The following is a 19,657-nucleotide window of genomic DNA, read 5'->3' as shown; positions in this document are numbered from 1 at the left end:
AAAATCATAAATCCACATAAGGACAAGAAAATGTAGGTGTGATATATGATCATAACCCTGTTTTGTACTAGACTGATACACTGAGGAATTTTTAACATGATTTATATACTTCACAATATAACAATCCACAGAAAACATGTTGCCTTGCCTGGACTCATTGTTCTGACTGAAAGCAGCTGTTTTTCCTCAAATTCCATGAGCTAAGTGAAGAAGTAGCAAATATTGGCAAATACCAAATTTCAAGTCTTTGATTTTTAATATGACAAAGAATGGGGTCTCCTACCTTTCCCTTTTCTCTGCAAAAATAGTATATTTTAATCTTATGATAGAAAACAAATACATATTCATTGTTCTACCAATGTGATACTTAATAATTAAACACAAAAATACATCATATATTTTTCCATGTTTATCTTTATTGGAGTAAAACATAACAAAGCTATTTATAACAAAATATTCAATAAATATCCATAGAAAAGACTCACTGATTGAGTTGCCCCCCTCTTTGTGACATAACATTTTACAGAATCTGGATTTCAATCTACATTTATAATAGAGAAGGTTACTTTAATCATCACTATTCAACACACTATAATCATAACTAACAACTCTTTCATACTAACATTTGCCTTTACTTGTGCCTTGACTTGAAGTATTTCCTGCATTCATTTAAAACATATTTAAACCTATATAGTTCTCGTGCACAAAAGCCATATAATTTGCACAAGATCTTATAAAATAGTTTAAACAGGTTAAAGTATTCTTGATTAATTTTCATACAAAGCTTATAAAATAGTTTAAACAGGTTTAATAATTCTTGATTAATTTTCATACAAAGAAAAACTTACTTAGTATAAATAAAAGTTATATATATATATATATCTTTGATGTGACTTCAAGCCAATTATCACATTAAGGTAGAGATGTACCCAAATAAAACGTAATACATTATGTCAAAAATGTTACACAACAAACACATTCATTATCACTCAATCTAGACAAAATGCACCAATAACAGCCTTGTCTGATCCAGGAAATGATGGATACAGAAAAGATGACTAGGCTTTATATTAACAATGTTTAAAACTAATAAATGCAAACATTAGTCAAGCTAATTTGTAGAATATACATATTGCAAAATATAATTTTTTTATATGTATGTTAAAAGCATATTTTCAGGATAACTATAACAAATTTACAAATAACAGAAATTTGAGCAGAGAAAAAATATTTGATTTAAAAAGTGATTTGATTTATTATTACATGTATTGAGCAGGACACTACAGTTCAAATTTCATCAGAGTTCTTTAAAACACGAACCATTGTATACAGAAAATTCAGGCAAAGAAAACACTTTGTTACATTGAAATAATTCATGTACATTTACACGGTCATAATGGTGAGAAAAAAAATCATTAACACATGTATCTTTTAAAATTGATAACTTAAAAATTATTAAGAGAATAAAGTTTATAACTGGTTTAATAATTACTGCGACATGATGTTAAGTGTTGCACCCCACCTGCAATTTATTTATATATATGTCCAAATTGTAATTTGTTTAATCAAATTGACTTTACCCTGTTTTATTCTGACAAAAATATAATAGAGATTACACAAATGAAATAAAAATTTACAATGTGGTAGTTATTATCTTTATAGTTAGGTAAACTTAGTCTATGATCAGTAAAAATAATATGATTGTCTCCAAAATTTCTATTTCTTGTATATACATGTAATTGAAATTATTTAATAGGATCCTGCCAGGTCAACTTGCCAAAAAAGAACCCACAGCAAGTAATTGCACACGCAGAATTTTAATAGACATGAAATTTGAGAAGAGGAATTGAACATACTGATAATTTTACAATGAGTATGTATTGTATCTCATAATGAAAAAATTCCAATTTCCTGTATATCAATTGGTATAGATTAGGGATTTATTAATCACTATGTATGTATTATTTAAAGTTAAATTACAGTTTTCAGATTGACTTAAGGGTAAATCTGATAGTCATCTAACTAATTTTAAAAGCAAACTTTTTTGTAAATGGCTGTATGCAAATTTAACTAAACAAATACAAGAATCACAGTAATTTCAGAAAGTTTTAGGAAATTTTTATAAAAAATTACAATTATTTTTTTGATAGCATTATTTGTTTGTAGCATTTCCTGAAATTGCAATGGTCAAACTTGCATTGTGTCGAGTGTGAAACAATCCAATTAACAGTATTTAACAATTCAACAAGTTTGTGTTTAAACATTCATTTTCACATTTTCAATACTCCATGGAAATATATTCAGATATACATCAAATACTTCATAAGAATATATATATATGAGGATTTAAACATCATTAATTAAAAAAATAGAATACAAAATTTTCACAGTAAAGTATGATAAAGACTTGTACACTATAAAAAGTAACATTCATGACATTTCTGGTTAACCCAAGTTGAATTATTATAAAGCATTATTAAATCATATTTAAACAGCTTAAAAAATTATGAAAGATTTTGACCAAGCAATCATCAGCTGTATGTATGTAGTTTTTATAGTTTTCTCTGTTAATCATAGAATAACTTGGCTAGATGATATCTGATGAAAAATGCTATTCCACTACACAAGATCTGCAAGTATAAAATATAAAAAATTATAAGCAAGAAAGGCAGTTGACCTGGTGGATAATTTTGGTTTGTGGATTTTATCCAATTTACAATTTAAATCAGCAAAATTATTTAAATGTTTCAAAGATGCCTTCTTAAATCGCTGCTTAACAATCTAAGGCAATCTGGGTAGTATATCCAAATGCGCCTTCTTAAATCGCTGCTTAACAATCTAAGGCAATCTGGGTAGTATATCCAAAAGCGTACACCAAAATGTTTTAATTGGTTTAAAACGTGATAACAATGGAAATTAAACCAATGGTGTAACATTATTTTCATGTTGGTGTACAAACAATGAGATTACATATAGTCTTTTGAATTATGAAAAGGCTAACTCTCTTACTGTTTTGTCAGGTTGATGTCTCATTCAAATTGATCTCGCATCAACTTTTTCTATTTAGAATTTTTATGAAATGATCTTAAAAAAAAAAATTTTAATTTGAAAATAAGCAAAGGACCAGAAAATTACAATATGTTGAAAAAGATTACCTGTATTGCCATAAGTATGACGACTAAAGTTCTCTCATGTAATGGACCAGTGAATTTCAATATAAGATTTATTAATGTCATATTGTTACACTCTGTGTATTGTCCATCTTCTCCTACATTATCCTTTACTTCTATCACTCGTAATAATCGAAATATTGTCACACATAACTTTCCAATAATGTTTAATTGACTATATCTATATTTTGTGCAACTCATTTCTACTTTGTCTGTTTTACTGTTATATCTGAAATGAAAAAGAGGAAACTTTAACGTACAAAATGACATCTAGCATATAATATATTGTAATGATCAATACAAAACTATGAATCTCAGAATAAAGGGCAACTTTTTAGTAGTTACTTTGGCAGGAACGTTAACAATCTTGGTTAATTTTAGATCAAAGTCAAACATAACGACCACAATCAAGTCTTAAACTCTCAATCTCCAGAGTTTTTAAAATCTTGGTAAAAATTCTTAGTCATAATTATAACAAACTGAATCTTGAACATTTCAGAGATAAGAAAAATTAAGTATGATATTTAAACAAATATAAACCAGATGAATATCTATAAATGTAGCAATTGAAATGCACCATTTTCTTCTTTCTGCTATCATTGAATGTAAACTATCATCCTTTTTTAACTTGCAATAAGCAATACAAGGAGTGCCACTGGTTGAACATGAAATGTGTAGTCTTCAGGAGCACAGACTTCCACCATCTGGTTTTTGATGGAGTTAATTTTCCTCTCAAGTTTTCTGTGAAGTGTTTTATGGCATTTTAATTGCTACAGCTTGTTTGTTTGTCTGATTGATTTTGTCATGGTGTAAGTTTTTCTTCAGCCAGTAAATTTTTATTGGCCCTTAGTTTCGCATTCCACTTTTGTATACTATCTTGAATTTAAACTCACTAATTAATATATTAATTTCAATCAAAGTATATTAAATGTTTCTTATAATTAGTTTTTGTAAACAAACCTACCTTGGTAATCTATGTCGTGGACATGGAACAAATTTAAATAACTGTGGAACTGAATACACAAAGTTGACAACTTGTGGTATAAAGAATAGTAACATAGTTTTACTAAAATGTCCTAGAATTGCTACAACAGCAAATGTCATCCCTGAGAAATAACAGAATGTATCTCCAACAAACACTCGAGATGGATACCTGTAATAAAATATAATGTTATAAAAAAGTCAATTGGAAAGATAATCACTAAGGAGATTAAAATTAGATTTTGTCAAGTCTTCTGACTAAATTAACTACCTATTCTAGGGTTGTCTGTCATTACTGAGTAGCATTCACTTGTCTCACAATTCTGACAAGTATTGGCTTTTGGCAAAAAATTTCAGAATTTAAGGCCCTCAATGCTGCTTTTAGAATTTGCACTTTATTTGATTTTTAACTTTTTTTGGCTTGGAGTTTTATTGATGAGTATTTTGTAGACTTTACTTGAGCCTTGCATACAAAATCATAAGCCTGATATCTTTGATTGAGTTAGCTAATCCGAAACAATAGTTATTTACTATCCTCTTCTGAATTATTACCTGAAGCATGACACATACTCTGATTGACACTGCAATGCTATCAAAAATGCTTCGCAACAACCAAATAATAAAACAAAGTTTTAAAATTGCTGTTTTTTTACCTCATATTTCTAAGGATATGGCCATAACGCCTAAATTCAATACAGTCTTGTGGTATGTAACATTGTGATATAATTTCTTACAAATTCATACACTAATACTTATATTATAGTCTGCAAACCAGAAACATGTTTGAATTTTATACCAAAAAGGGAACAAAAGCAAACTGTTCACAACAACCCTTTTGTGGTATGGAACCTTGTTGAACAATTTCATAGATATCCATATACTTTAATATGCTCAGGTTATTGTCTGCAAATCAAATGGCTTTGTTTGACGACAATGATATCACCATACCACTATAAAAAGCAGCAAATTTTACAGTCATTTAAAAAACAGCATCATTTAGAAAGGTAGATAACTGTTACACATATTAAGTTTATACCTACCAGTTGTGGATGAGCAAAGCTAGACAAACTCCTATAAATGGCATCATAAAATATAAACTAAATACATGTGCCTCTGTACAACATCCTGAAATAACACAATTGTTAATATAATGTTGGAATAAGCATAATAATGTCCTGAATGTAGTACAGTAATACTAATGTTTTATATTAATTACATACAATTATTTTACATTTTGTAAAACTATGCCACACTGAAGATTCTTTTGTATGTACATGGACCTACAAAAAAGTACTTTTATGCAGTCAAATACAATGCATTTTGGCTAATTACTTAAACTTTCTAGTAAACAAGAATGTGTCCAAAGTACACGGATGCCCCACTCACACTATCCTTTTCCATGTTCCATGGACCGTGAAATTGGGTAATTATCTAATTTGGCATTAAAATTAGTAAGATCATATCATAAGCAACAAGTGTACTAAGTTTCAAGTCGATTGGACTTCAGCTTCATCAAAAACTACCTTGACCAAAAACTTTAACCTGAAACTCCCACTTTCATTTTCTATGTTCAGTGGACCGTGAAATTGGGGTCAAAAGTCTAATTTGGCTTACAAATTAGAAAGATCATCTCATAAGCAACAAGTGTACTATGTTTCAAATTGATTGGACTTCAGCTTCATCAAAAACTACCTTGACCAAAAACTTTAACCTGGATGGACGGACGGACGAACAGAGCCACAAACCAGAAAACATAATGCCCCTCTACTATCGTAGGTGGGGCATAAAAACAAGATGTGCTGTTCGCTATTATTCACTAATGATACTTCTGCTATATGTATGGTTAACTTCAATATTACATGCAATGAATGTGAAAAGGTGTTCACATGAAGCTTTATACAATATTTTAAGAAGCATGGACTTTGATTTAGGTGTAAGAATGTGGGAAACTGGAAGTTGGTGAGCAATGCATATAAAATGCAACAAAAAGCTCACATTACATGTACATGAAGCTTTATTTTTTTTCTGATTTTAATTAATCTGAGCAGTTCATCTTCTGTATTTTTTTTAGATCATCGCAAATGTCTAGATCCCTCTCTTGTGACTAGAAGCAATGGAGGGACAAAATATCAATCAACATTCTTTGAATTTGTAAATTTGACTGGTTTTTTTTTTATCAAATAGACTAGTCTAAACCAAAGGTGTTATATGACAAGGTACAATGTACTATTCTAGCAAAGCCCAAAACCATATAAAAATTACACCATCTTACTTTTTACTAAATCATTTTTATTATCAACTGTAAAGTACAAGTAAATATTTAAAATTATTCAATTTATTTACTGTTAATTCAGAAATTATTGCATGAAGTTATTATAAGGATTTTTGAAGATTGGACAAATATGAGTTTAATCATTGTGATTTTAGGAATAGTAACATACAGATATATGTATTACATAAAAGAATGTGTGTTCATATTGTGATATTCAAAGAGTCACATTTTTCACATTTATAAAAACTTCTGATAATTTCTGAATTTACAGTATTAAATTAACTTATTATAAACATGAGAATCAAAATAAGAAATAGCTTTTTTTAATATACAGTGACAATTATTGTATCTCAAAAATTACTACAGAAGGGACAGGATAAATAATGAAAAAAGAAAGTGTTCATTGGACACTGATGACATAGCATGTAAGTAGGCAAGTCAATGTACAAATTCAAACTTATTGTCGTTTTGTTTTTCTTTGAAACTTTTTTCCGGAGACATCTGTTTCTGTTTGTTGAGTGCAAAACAGCACATTTGAAAAATTTCCAAATACAAAGCAGCATAACACTATAACAGTGAAAGTGACACCACCAAAATTTAAACTTGATTTGTGTTTGGTAGTAATAAGCATTGTTTATAAGTTTAATAAATTAAGTTTAGTCAAAGTACAGTTACAGTACAGAAATGGCAAATTCAGCATTTTTTCCATTTATCATGTTTATAGAAGAATATAAAAATGGATATTATAAAAATTAGCAAGTTAAGTTAGACTATTTTTACATTATTAAAAATGAATATGATACTATACAGGAAATTATTTCAGGCTATATGTTAGTGAAAATTTGAGTTAGGTATCTCAAGACGTTTTCTATAATAAAAAAATTGGAGTTAGATATCTCAAGGATGTTCTATTAAAAACATACATCATACCAAGGGGAGGCACTTTGAAATCTCTTCTATGTGTTGGTATCAAATACAGTGGATATGTAAGTGAAATTCCAAATTTGCCTCTCTAGGTTATTACCCCACTTTGAATAAGACTTCCCTGAGTACCATGTATATTTTTATGGAATAGCCCTTACCACCTTGTCCTCATTTGTCTATGTAACAAAAGTTTTTCAACCACAAATGTACTGTGAAGTCATTTCTATTATTGGAATACCAATTTTCTTGCACTTCTCAGGTATAGATCAACCACAGGTATTAATTTTCTATTGGCTGGTATAAAGTCTTTAGAAAAACTACGAAATCAGATATTTATGAAAATTCAATTTTTCTCAAATTCTCAAAAATTAAAGGAACCTACAGTCCTATTTTGTGTAATCAATCTTCACAGACAATTTTAAAATAAAAAAATATTTAAATAAAACTGAAAGGAATGTTACTCCTACACTCATTACCATCATACATAATACTTTACCTGACAATTCTAGGATGTTAAATATAACAACAGAAACAGCAATTACAAATGATTGTCCAGCTTCTAAACCATTTACTCCAGCCAGAATGTTTATAGCATTGGTACAGAATACAGCTAACATACCCATATATACATAATACAAGATACCTGAAAAATATACACAACATATATGTACATTTTTATATAAATGATGATATACATTGTATATAAATCAACAAAATTGCAAAATAAATTTGAAAATTATATACAAATCTAGTAGTATGTATTTTCCTTATTTTTGAAGGCCACACAATAGTTGTCTCAATGGCTATCATACCACACCTGAGTCATCTCCTTCATTTTTCTTTATTTCATCTTCATTTTATCATGTTGCAAAGTTATTGTCAAATTGACATACATGGCATATCAATATTTATGCAACATTACCCATAGCCTTGAATAATATATGGGCATAGATCAAGATGTACACAATAAAAATTTATTTAAACCATTGTTTGAGTTAGTGTAAACTTTACATTTGTACTTAATGTGTGGTTGATGCAGCTTCAAAGCTTTGGTATAGCAGGGATCTCCATGGATGAAAATTGAACGATGGAGGAACTTTAACCATTACAAACCGTGTCTACGCTGTACAGTGTAGCGCGATCGGAAGTATTTTATCCTTCAATACAAGGAATGGTGAACATGCTAATTCATTGCTTATTTAAATTATATTTATTTGAATTTTCATTATAGAATTAGAAGTATCAATATTTTCATCTATTGCCGTTTTTAATCATTCAAATGCCAAGCCTTCATGATCCCCCCTTAGTTGAGAATGACCAAAAGCTGTCATGAAGGTCCTCATGTAGATTTTTTGTATTTTTGGTAATTGTTATGGGGGTTAAAAATCATATGATGTGGAGCTTATTTTTCATGGACACTGTCAAATTCAGAACCCATTACCGGTATGGCTGATTTGCAGCAACAACAAAACGATTCGTACGGGTTATGTAAAAGGTTAAAGAGATTTACAAAGCAAATGTTGACAAATGAAAAGGTTTTTAATGACTTTATCTGGCAAATTGATGCTGTGCAACATGCATCTTTCGAGTCTAAAAAAGAAACCGGAAACGCGGATGTATCAATTTGATTGTAATATACGAAATGAATTCGGAATTACGATACGATATTTCTTTACAGGAAATATTTTTAAAGTTTTTACTTTTAAACTTTTAAAGTAATTCTAAATTATCATTACAGCAGTACTCGAGTTATTTGCGATGAAATAATATTTACTGTTTTGCGTCTTAATTTGTACTTCTTAAAAAAGGGGGATGCTGATTGCGTAAGTCAAAATCAAGCACGTGTTCGACTTGTTAAACTGTTTTCTTTGTAACTGGATTATTAATTAATTTATTTAATCTAAATCATCATAATCACTTGCTGAAACTTATTTGATTAATTTGACAAATTGATCGTCTATCCTCAGATAGTATTCTCCTGTCTAGTTTGTTGATCTACCTGTATAAGTGTACAAGTGATTAGCGATCTTAATCTGGATATCCCCCAGGCGTTAGAACTGTATTGGATTATAACATAAAAAGCGTAAGGTTATGAATTACATGCATTTGATTATAATTGATAAAAAAAAATGGCGTCAGGCTACAAAATACGATGAAGTTTTGAACGATGGCGGAGACAATTTAACGATGGCGCAAAAACAATTTAACGATGGAGCAAGTCATTTGACGATGGCGCAAGACATTTGAACGATGGCGGGGCGCCATCGTTAAACAGGCCATGGAGATCCCTGTATAGATAATTGAAAATAGATATTTTCTTATTGATCAGCACTTACTCAAATCAACATCATGTCCTAGGTACATCCTGAAAGGTTTTGGTACAACAATTGTAGTAGATCCAACATTGACAAAGTAGACCATCAATAAAGGGAGAGAAGCAATGGTTGGTAACATGACTTTGTGTCTCCACTTCAGGTTTAACACATCATCAGCAAAACCCAAGAATATCATACAGCATATAGATAGTAGTGCTGCTATGTATTCTATATACTGAAACAAACAAAAAAATAGATGATTTACATAAAATATATTGTAAAATGTACCGTAAATGAACAATCATATCAATGTATGCCAGAATTAAAAAGTCGAGATACAAATTAAAATATGAATTAGTTATATGTACAACGGTCAACATCATCAATGATCATCATGATCATTGAACTATAATCAATGATAATATGGTGTTACATGTACAAATGTATAAACATCACACAATCAGTAATTATGATATATAAGAAATAAAGTTTGTCTCCCTTGATTTCCATTCAAAATTACTGAAACAAGTGATGATACCATTCACTTCTACCATTGATATACATGATATAACACATATGTTGTTTCTTTTAATTTTTGGTATATATAGAGAGGGTGTATACTACATGTATAGTGTATACATATGTATATACCACTGTGACACAGACAGTTTGACCAAATATACACAGAGCAAATAGAAATCAATGAAAGACTTATTTCAATACACAATGATACAGTTGTTTTTCTCTTCACTTAAGACTGAAATGAATGTGGTTTATAATTAGGATACTGTTACTAGATTGACTTATTTCTCTGTACAATAACTGACCATATGATCACTTAAAATGACCCTAATCATGCTAATCTAAATTCAAAATTTATAACATGGCTTTGTAAACTTCAGTTTTTTTTTCATATAAATTTTGGTTTATAAAATTAAAAAGTAATAAATAAATAAACAATTGATAAAAAAATGCCATTGAACTACATTTTACTGTTTGTTAATTGCCCTTGTAGACAAATTGTACCATTACATTAGTCTCTTTAGACTTTATGTACATGTATTTGACCAGTCATTTTATAGAAATGTCTGACATTCTACATGCATGTTTTCTGATAATACATTTGTAGAAAGAATCTCTTTAATCCAAAGTTATATATATAATTAGGTATCTTAAATTTATCATTAAAACCTGAAAACTATTTCAATCTTACCTCATTATGAGGAAAACTCTTGTAATTTTCTGTGTAGTAAAGATGTTTGTAGAAGGGAACTGGTATGAAAAGGAACATAATTATCAGAAAAATGGCTCCACAAATCACACCTAAGGCTTCAGGGCTGTAACAAATATGAGACAATCATGAAATTCAGATATATTCATTAACACACATATAAGTAGTTTATCATGATCACATGTACATGTTATAAAGTCTGCAAATTCTGTACCCTAAAATAAAATGGTATTTAAAATCATTTAACATGCATGTTTAACACTAAATTCAAACTTACATTTATCATAAAAATAATTATCTTGATAAACAAAATCATGAAACATTAAATCAAAGAATTATGGCCATGATGGTCGAATCCAATAAATTAACACTGATCATTTCACTCACATGTGTCGAGAAATAAACAGAAACATTTTCCAAAGGTATATAAAATTGGTACATTTAATGTTGTATACATGTAGAATCTTTCTTGCAAAATGGTTGCTGTATTAAAGGATTGAATATTTCTCTAAAATTTAAAAGCTGATTTACTTATGCAAATGTAAATGAAAAATATCCTTTTTACCGGTACCATGTTTAACAGTTGTAACATGTAATTTTTTTAAGGGTGTAATTCTGGGACTTTTAAAACTCAATACAATTGTACTACAAACAATGTATTATTCAAAAATGGTTCTCAGATAATGTCAGATATAAACAACTCATCAAGGGGGGAATTTTATCTATACTTTAAAGAAGAGTTTTGCTTAGAACCATATCTGTTAAAATTAAGGCGGGGTCATAGAGTAAACATATGTAAATCAAGGGTATGTAATACAAAGTTTCCCATCGAAACAGGAAGATGGAGAAATGTACCACGAAATGAGAGAATTTGTCCTCTTTGTACATTGTTGTAAAGCTAGTCTTGGGGATGTATATCCATATATATATAATTTAATTTTGGATGTAACACGTCTTCTGATTGGGTGACGTTATTTTGTTATGAGCCCATAGACACAATTTAGTCATGTGACCGTGACATCATCAACGTTTTTTCATGGTTTTCTACGGTTTAAAATGGAATTTAGAATTAAATTATAAGAAATGACTGTAATATTTTTTCTGTCTATTCGAAATAACATAAAAAAGGTGGTGCACACTGTTAAATAACCCGCTACGCACGTTATTCAGTGTGCACCAAATTTTTTATGTTATTTCTTCATAGACAGAAAAAATATTACAGTCATTCCTTAAGTAAATGTACCAATTGTGAAGTTCGTACCTCCATATTATTTAAGATATCCAAATGAAAAAAAGTACTTGGCATGCTTAAATATAGTAATAGTAATGAGCTGTCTAAGCTGTCAATTTTTATTCAAAAGGTAGGAAAGATGCTTGTCTAATTTAAAACTGTAATAAACACAAACTTATTTCTGAAGATGTATAATTTAAAAATGTATTATGAACTATGTTGTAATTAATATTGTGTATATTATGCTTCTGTTACGAAGTCTTATGCGGCTGAGTTTTCTTTGATAAACTAAACTATATGTGGTATGATATTTGCTTTTTGTTGAAGTCTGTCAAGTGATCATGTTGATCTATATTTGTTAACATCTACAATGTACATTATTTGGTCGCTGGTCCATTTGTTATTATGGTTATGTCTCATTGGCAATCATACCAAGTTTCTTATTTTTATAGCATGCAAAATGTGTCAAGAAGATCAAGTTCAATTAACATACTCTTTAATCTGTTTTAGCCTCAAAACTACAGGTGTATTATATGCTACAGGTGTATTAAATTTTTTCAGCGGACATTGTGAGATAGTTAAGGAAAAATAGACAACCTTCGAGTTTGATGCAGTTCTGTTAAAAACTTTGGTTTAGTGAAAATCATTTGTGTGTTTAGGGGCATCGTTACTTTTGTTCCCATGTTGAGCTAGCCTAGTGGTTGGAAAACTATGATACTATATTACACGAATTATTCAGCATGTTCAGCAAATTGAATTATCATAATACATGTAATAAATTGACAATCAGTACTGCTGTCATTAGAGAATTGTGATTCAAGTACCTACAGAAGAAACATTATTTCAAATTTAACCTGCACAATAACAATCACGTAGACGCTTGATAAACGTTGATAGTGCAAATTACAGGCAATCCTCTCTATCTGGTAAATGACGTCATAAAGGCACACACAATTGCTGAGGTATTTTTTAGTTAAAGACATACCTGCCAACTTTTGAAAATGGCCATTGGGGTTTTTGTGCGCTGCACCATTTTTGAGGGTAGAATTTTTTGCAGCATTTTTTCGTGTTATGATTTGGCTCCTAAAAGTGTCTGACATACTTCTTTTTTGGGGGGTGATAGTTGAAGATGCTATTATAACCTATCTTTTTTTTAAATTGTTTGATTGTTGTATTCTTTTTGTTGAGATAAACACCAGTAAGATGACTTTATGTTTGTCTGATACATTGTCAAGAAATAAAAACAAAGTAATAATTTTAATAATGTAATAACAAAAAAAAAACAATATATGAGGGTCTGGAATGGGGGGGGTGTCTGTTGTTCTGTAAACATTTAATTTTCACCCCTTTTTTCTCTAATCTTCAAAAAATTAACCTCTTTTTTCTCTAATCTTCAAAAAATTTGACCACGCATTTCTCCAATTTTCATTTTTTTTTGCCCGTTATTCCCTTATCTTTATTTTTTAAGGGCATTATATTCTTTAATCATTTAACCCCATCCAAACCATGCGCGGATCCAGAGGGGGGGTTCCTGGGATTGGAACCCCCCATTTTTTTTGGACGATCAATGCATTTGAATGGGGACATGTAATTGGAACCCCCCCTTTTTAAAATGGCTGGATCCGCCCCGGCAAACCCTCATATATTATATAGATCAATATCACAAGCAGTACTAGAATGTTTGGAGACATCATTAAGGCCACCGTGGTCAACTTTAAAGTCTCTGTTGCAAACTTTACAAAAGGCGTGTCACAATCCTAACGTTGATTTAGACAACCAGCCCCTGTACTTGACATCATTCTCCCATTTCTCTAAGTATTTGCACGAAGCAACACGCTTTTTTTTCTTAGGTGGTGACAGAACTACATTATTTTGCAAGTGATAACTCGCCCATCATGATTCCAATTTTTATAAATTTAACACCCAAGCTAAAAAAAACAACTCAAAATTTCGATTCTTTGATTGTTTACTATGCCGACATTAATCAACTGGTGAATGGGTGATCACTAAATTTTGATTGGATGAAATTTGTCAGACACGATTTGTCTCCCTTGGGAAAACTTTCAAAAGTTCAAAATCGAGAAAAAAATATTTTTCGTGTAAATTTTACTAAAATCGTGTTTGTTTTTTGGCTATTTTCACGATCGTGTAATCGGGACAGAGGGTCAAAATCGTGTGGTACACGCCTAAATCGTGAAAGTTGGCAGGTATGTAAAGAACAAACTTGAAAGTGGTCTATTGATAGAAACCAAGTCCAAGGTATAAAGATAGGTACTCCAATAAATAATATAAGTTGGTCTAAGTTGGAGCACTTTATTTTATGCTTTGATGCAAATTCTGCATGTATTTAGCTTGGTATGAGTAAAACATTGAAGATTGGCCAAGGAAGAGCTTTGTTCTTTGAAACATTTACATTGAAAAAATATGTGTAGCTATACACTTGGGCCATTTTTAAAAAAATGAAGCAAAAGTGTGACATAGGGGGTCCAATTTCAAACTCAATATTTTTCATTTCTTTTTGTCTTACCCTATTACCGATACTTTAAATTTTATAATTCCAAAGTTTCAAGCAGAACGAAACAGACACATTGAATAATCTTAAATTTTAATAACATACATCTCAAAACATTTGAACAGAAACCATACTACTTATAAACAAGTTTGGTAATAAAACAGTCAAGAAAACATCGCTCAAACCTTTTCCAAATGAAAGTCAATAGAATAAGAAAAATTTTAAAACCAAAATTTCCATCTTTTCTGCTAAATCATATAATAACAATCAAATTGAATAGCTTAATTTAAAAAAAAAAATAATAACTAGTGATTGAAGTTTTTGCCAATAAAAAGAATCTTAATATATTTCAGTTAAAATAGTAAACTTTGAAAGCCCTGAGTTTTTGTGATCATTTGGAAAAATAAAAATGTCATTTCATTGTACCGTTTTTATGTAATTGTATGTAGAAAAAGCCTTCTATTTTCAGTATTTTGTCACACTCCTGACATATGTTACAAAGATTGAAAAATGCTGTAAACTTGCACAAAAATTCACTTAACACATTGCTAAATCATTGATTTCAATTACTGACATCTTTTGCCATAGAACAGGACTTTCTTTTTAGGGCCATTTAAAAAAAATACACAGAAAGGCACCAAAAAATGTCAGGAGTGTGACAACTGTCTTTAAACATCTACCAAAGAATACATAGGACTTAAATATTTTCTTCTTCTTGATTTTTCAGAAGTGACTATTCCAAAGAGAAGAAAAAAAATTATTACAACTGTGATATGTTTATATCATAAATGTGGGAGTGCATTATACATGTCAGGAGTGTGACACTTTTTTTAAGACATTTTCTGTCAATTCATAATTTCACAAGGACAAGTCCCACAAGTTTCTTTGTGTTAGAAATGTTGAAACCAAGTTATATTCCTATCATGTACCTCTTAAATGTGTTATTTATCATGATTGTTTTGGCACAATGAGTTTTAATTTGTAATTTTTCTATTTATTGTGCACAGTAATGCAAATTTATCAAAGGAAATAAGTGTGTACAACTATAATATCATATAGGAAAGTGAGGAAATGAATTTTGTGCAAAAAAGAACAATTATTTTGATTTAAAATGGAATATTTAAAGAAGTTTCAAGGATTAACCATTTAAATGTAATTCGTCACACTCCTGACATGAATTTAACAATTTAAGAAAAATATGAAAATTAGCTTTATTTTTAGGACAGATAATTGAAAGACAGCTAGTAAAATGAAGAAACTCTTGGTAAAACTTCCATTCCTTAAAACATCTACTAGATTTGCTGAAATTAGCAGGGCAAAATTTTCTAGAAGAAATGATTTGAAAGAAAGAGACTTCGTAAGAGAGGACCCGCAAATACTGGCTGAATCTGAAATTAAAAAATGATCAGAGGAAGTTGGAACATCTTAAAATAAAAACTTATAAAACCAAGCTAACAAAAAAAAGCTTAAAGAAAGAAGAACTTTGAATCCCAAATTTGATAAACAATATAAAGAAAAACAAAGGCAGTGGCAGAGAAACAGTAGAAAAAAAGGAAGATTGATAAAAAAGAAGTTGGATTGAATAAGTACTTAGAATCGAACAAAAACAGCTCAAAAATTCAAATGAGAACAGATCTGTGTCAGATTCCAGATCTACAGTGAGAAAACCTGCACAACACACAAGAAAACAATTGCCACAAAACAAAAATGCTTATAAATGATCTCTTCGAGAAGGCCCTTTCTTCTGGGTGTAGCATTTTTAATGATGTGTTTCAAAGTACTCGTCCAAGCATTTTTGTTTGTGGCAGTTGTTTTCTTGTGCAATGGTAGATCTGGAATCTGACACAGTCACAGATCTGTTCTCATTTGAATCTGAGCTGTTTTTGTTCGATTCTAAGTCCTAATATATTCAACCCAACTGCTTTTTTATCTTTCTTCCTTTTTTTCTACTGTTTCTCTGCCACTGCCTTTGTTTTTCTTTATATTGTTTATCAAATTTGGAATTCAAAGTTCTTCTTTCTTTAAGCCTTTTTTTGTTAGCTTGGTTTTATAAGTTTTTATTTTAAGATGTTCCAACTTCCTCTGATCATTTTTTAATTTCAGATTCAGCCAGTATTTGGGGGTTCTCTCTTTCCAAGTCTCTTTCTTTGAATCATTTCTTCTAGAGAATTTTGCCTGGCTTATGTCAGCAAGTATAGTGGATGTTTTAAGGAATGGAAGATTTACCAAAAGTTTCTTTATTTTACTAGCTGTCTTTCAAATATCTGTCCTAAAAATAAAGCTGATCTTAATATTTTTCTTAAATTGTTAAATTCATGTCAGGAGTGTGACGAATTACATCTAAATGGTTAATCATTGAAACATCTTTAAATATACCATTTTAAATCAAAATAATTGTTCTATTTTGTACAAAATTCATTTCCTCACTTTCCTATATCATGTATATAATATTATAGCTGTACACACTTATTTCCTTTGATAAATTTGCATTACTGTGCACAAAAAATAGAAAAATGACCAATTAAAACTTATTGTGTCAAAACAATCATGATAGATTACACTTTTAAGAGGTAAATGATAGGAATATAACTTGGTTTTAACATTTCTAACACAAAGAAACTTGTTGAACTTGTCCTTGTGAAATTATGAATTGACAGAAAACGCTTTAAAAAAAGCGTCACACTCCTGACATATATAATGCACTCCCACATCTATGATATAAACATATCACAGTTGTAATAATTTTTTTTCTTCTCTTTGGAATAGCCACTTCTGAAAAATAAAGAAGAAGAAAATATTTAAGTCCTATGTATTCTTTGGTAGATGTTTAAAGACAGTTGTCACACTCCTGACATTTTTTGGTGCCTCTCTTTGGTGTCCATTAAAACAATAAAATGTGTGATTTAGAGCACCAACATACCCTTAATTATAGTGCTAATATACCAATACAAACTTATTTCCCATACTGGCATTATTGGACTTTAAAACATGGTTATAAGGAAGCTTTAATTTTAAAAGTGTCATTTTTTGAAAGACTTTATTTTTTGTACATACCTTCACAATAAAGGTCAGTGATTACATATCTTAAAATTTTATTGGACAAAATTACAAAAATATTTAAGACTAATAATGTAGCAACTACCAGAAATATTTCAGTATAGCATAAAAACGATCCACTTTTTTCAATTCTACTTTGAAAATTTCTATTTTTTTAAATGTCACGCTAAAAGCGTCACACTCCTGACAAAAATGGCCTGTTTTTAAAACATTTCTCTGCAGTGGTTTGAGATATCTTCATGAAACTTGGCATGCAGCTAGCCCTGACAATCCTGCATTTTATAACACCTGTGTTATAATTCTAAACTTAACTTATTTAAAAATATACCACAAAAAGTAAAAAGCTTCATTTTTTTTGAAATGGCCCACTTACAGTAAATCAATAGACAGGCTGCAATCAGACTTTCGGTGCGAACATGTAGGGTGTGAAAGTGAAAGGCAGAGTCAAATCTGAATGGATGAGTGTTTTGGGGCAAATGGACCCAGATTCCCACCATGCCCACAGGAAGATGGTGCCTTCTTCATTCTGTTTTTATTGCACTCATCCCTTTTATTTGTTTGAGGACTGGAGTAAAGTATGAGCTTTCAGAACTTTAAGTTAATCAAGGGACTGTTAAACTATGACATACACTTTTGCTTTGGTTGTTTTACTCTGGTCTATACCAAACAGATGTGCCTGTATAAACATTTCCCCAAACGGTGGAATCACTTTGTAACATATCAGGAATCCAAGAACAGACAGTGCTGCATTGACAAGGAGATTAAAATGGAAGTCTGTAGTGTCCATCTTGGTAAATTCGCTAATAGTTCTGATGAAACCTTGCCGGCGAATTACGTGTCCACCATGACAGTTTTTCTAATATCTAGATCGAAAACGGATTATTTCCGAAATTTAAAAAAAAAATCAAACCAGTGCGAGGAAAACTTTTGGTAACAAAATATCGACTTTCATGAATTTTAAATTTAGTACACTCAGAGATATATATGTACATAAAAATGAGCTTCAGTTAAAGCTTTTACACTCTAATATAAAATTGTAAAAAGAAAATTACTTTTTAATTAAACTACTTTTGATGTACGTGACAAATCGAGAAGACCGTACATGTTCGCAATATTCAACCTTACATTTGTTTAAACATGTTTAATAAATAGTTGACTCTTTTAACGGATAAAATTCATTCAGTAAATTCCTGTCATATTTTATCCCAACAGACATCGGTTGCTTAAATTAGTAATTCCCCTTTTAATTGTGGGTTTGTTTTGTTAGTAAAGGGTACTTTTAGCCAAGAATCTCTCTTATGGAATTGATTATTCTCCCTTTTCTATTTTAAATGTATCATTGTGTTGTAACGATGTTTTTCCACTGTTCTTTTTAAGGTATTGCAACGGTTATATTAAAATGAATTTCAACTAGCGATCAACATTGGGAGTTAAATGTACTGACCAGGGGCGTGTTTTATTGGTCTCTTCTGAACATCTCCTGAATGTCTTCAGCTGGCGAAGAGTCCAAAAATGAATCTGGACCTCTTCTGGAAATATCCTACAGAAGATCAATGAAATAAAAATTCAATTTGCCGTCGAATATAGCAGGTTTTCGTTATGTTGGATGACATAAGTAAATTAAGTTTTCGATTTTTAAGAAAATGAAGATACGCCCAGTAGACATGACTGTAAAAGTGCGCTCTGTTCGTTACAATTTATTTTATGCTTTCCTTTATCTCAATTTTGTTAAACAAATCAGGTTTAACCCCAACTATTTGATTTTTAAGAATAATCTTAAAATGCACAAGAATCCGTCAATGTTTGTCTGGAATATGACTGGTCAAAAAGGACATCTTTAGAGTCTATCCATTTTTTTTTTAAAGTAACCGAACTGGATCATTTTTGTATAAAGCAAGATATCAGAAAGTTCTCAAAATCATTTTTCTCTGGTGGTTGGATCTAAATGTAAGTCAGACAATTCT

The 19,657-nt window shown here is 30.2% G+C and overlaps 1 protein-coding gene across 1 annotated transcript; it reads right to left on the bottom strand.

Moving 5' to 3' along the window:
- Positions 1-396: 396 nt before the first annotated feature.
- On the bottom strand, positions 397-18,569 carry LOC139524406 (UDP-N-acetylglucosamine--dolichyl-phosphate N-acetylglucosaminephosphotransferase-like). The gene is made up of 8 exons (XM_071319180.1): positions 18,323-18,569; positions 10,876-10,999; positions 9,684-9,897; positions 7,844-7,990; positions 5,192-5,276; positions 4,135-4,323; positions 3,156-3,399; positions 397-2,630 (listed from the first exon to the last, which is right to left on the bottom strand). The coding sequence occupies exons 1-8, from the start codon at positions 18,478-18,480 to the stop codon at positions 2,568-2,570; spliced, it is 1,224 nt and encodes a 407-aa protein (XP_071175281.1). The 5' UTR covers positions 18,481-18,569; the 3' UTR covers positions 397-2,567.
- Between the last annotated feature and the right edge of the window lie 1,088 nt (positions 18,570-19,657).

The sequence above is a fragment of the Mytilus edulis genome, chromosome 5 (genome assembly GCF_963676685.1).
Source record: "Mytilus edulis chromosome 5, xbMytEdul2.2, whole genome shotgun sequence".
Lineage (NCBI taxonomy): Eukaryota > Metazoa > Mollusca > Bivalvia > Mytilida > Mytilidae > Mytilus > Mytilus edulis.
This window is presented reverse-complemented; position numbering and strand designations above follow the sequence as displayed.

Excerpts from the sequence above, each read along its gene's own strand:
- LOC139524406 (XM_071319180.1), bottom strand. The coding sequence starts at position 18,480 with ATGGACACTACAGACTTCCATTTTAATCTCCTTGTCAATGCAGCACTG. Across the intron at positions 7,991-9,683 it reads AGGACATGATGTTGATTTGA|GTATCTTGTATTATGTATAT; the intron begins GTAAGTGCTGAT and ends TATATTTTTCAG. Across the intron at positions 2,631-3,155 it reads TCATACTTATGGCAATACAG|ATCTTGTGTAGTGGAATAGC; the intron begins GTAATCTTTTTC and ends TTATACTTGCAG.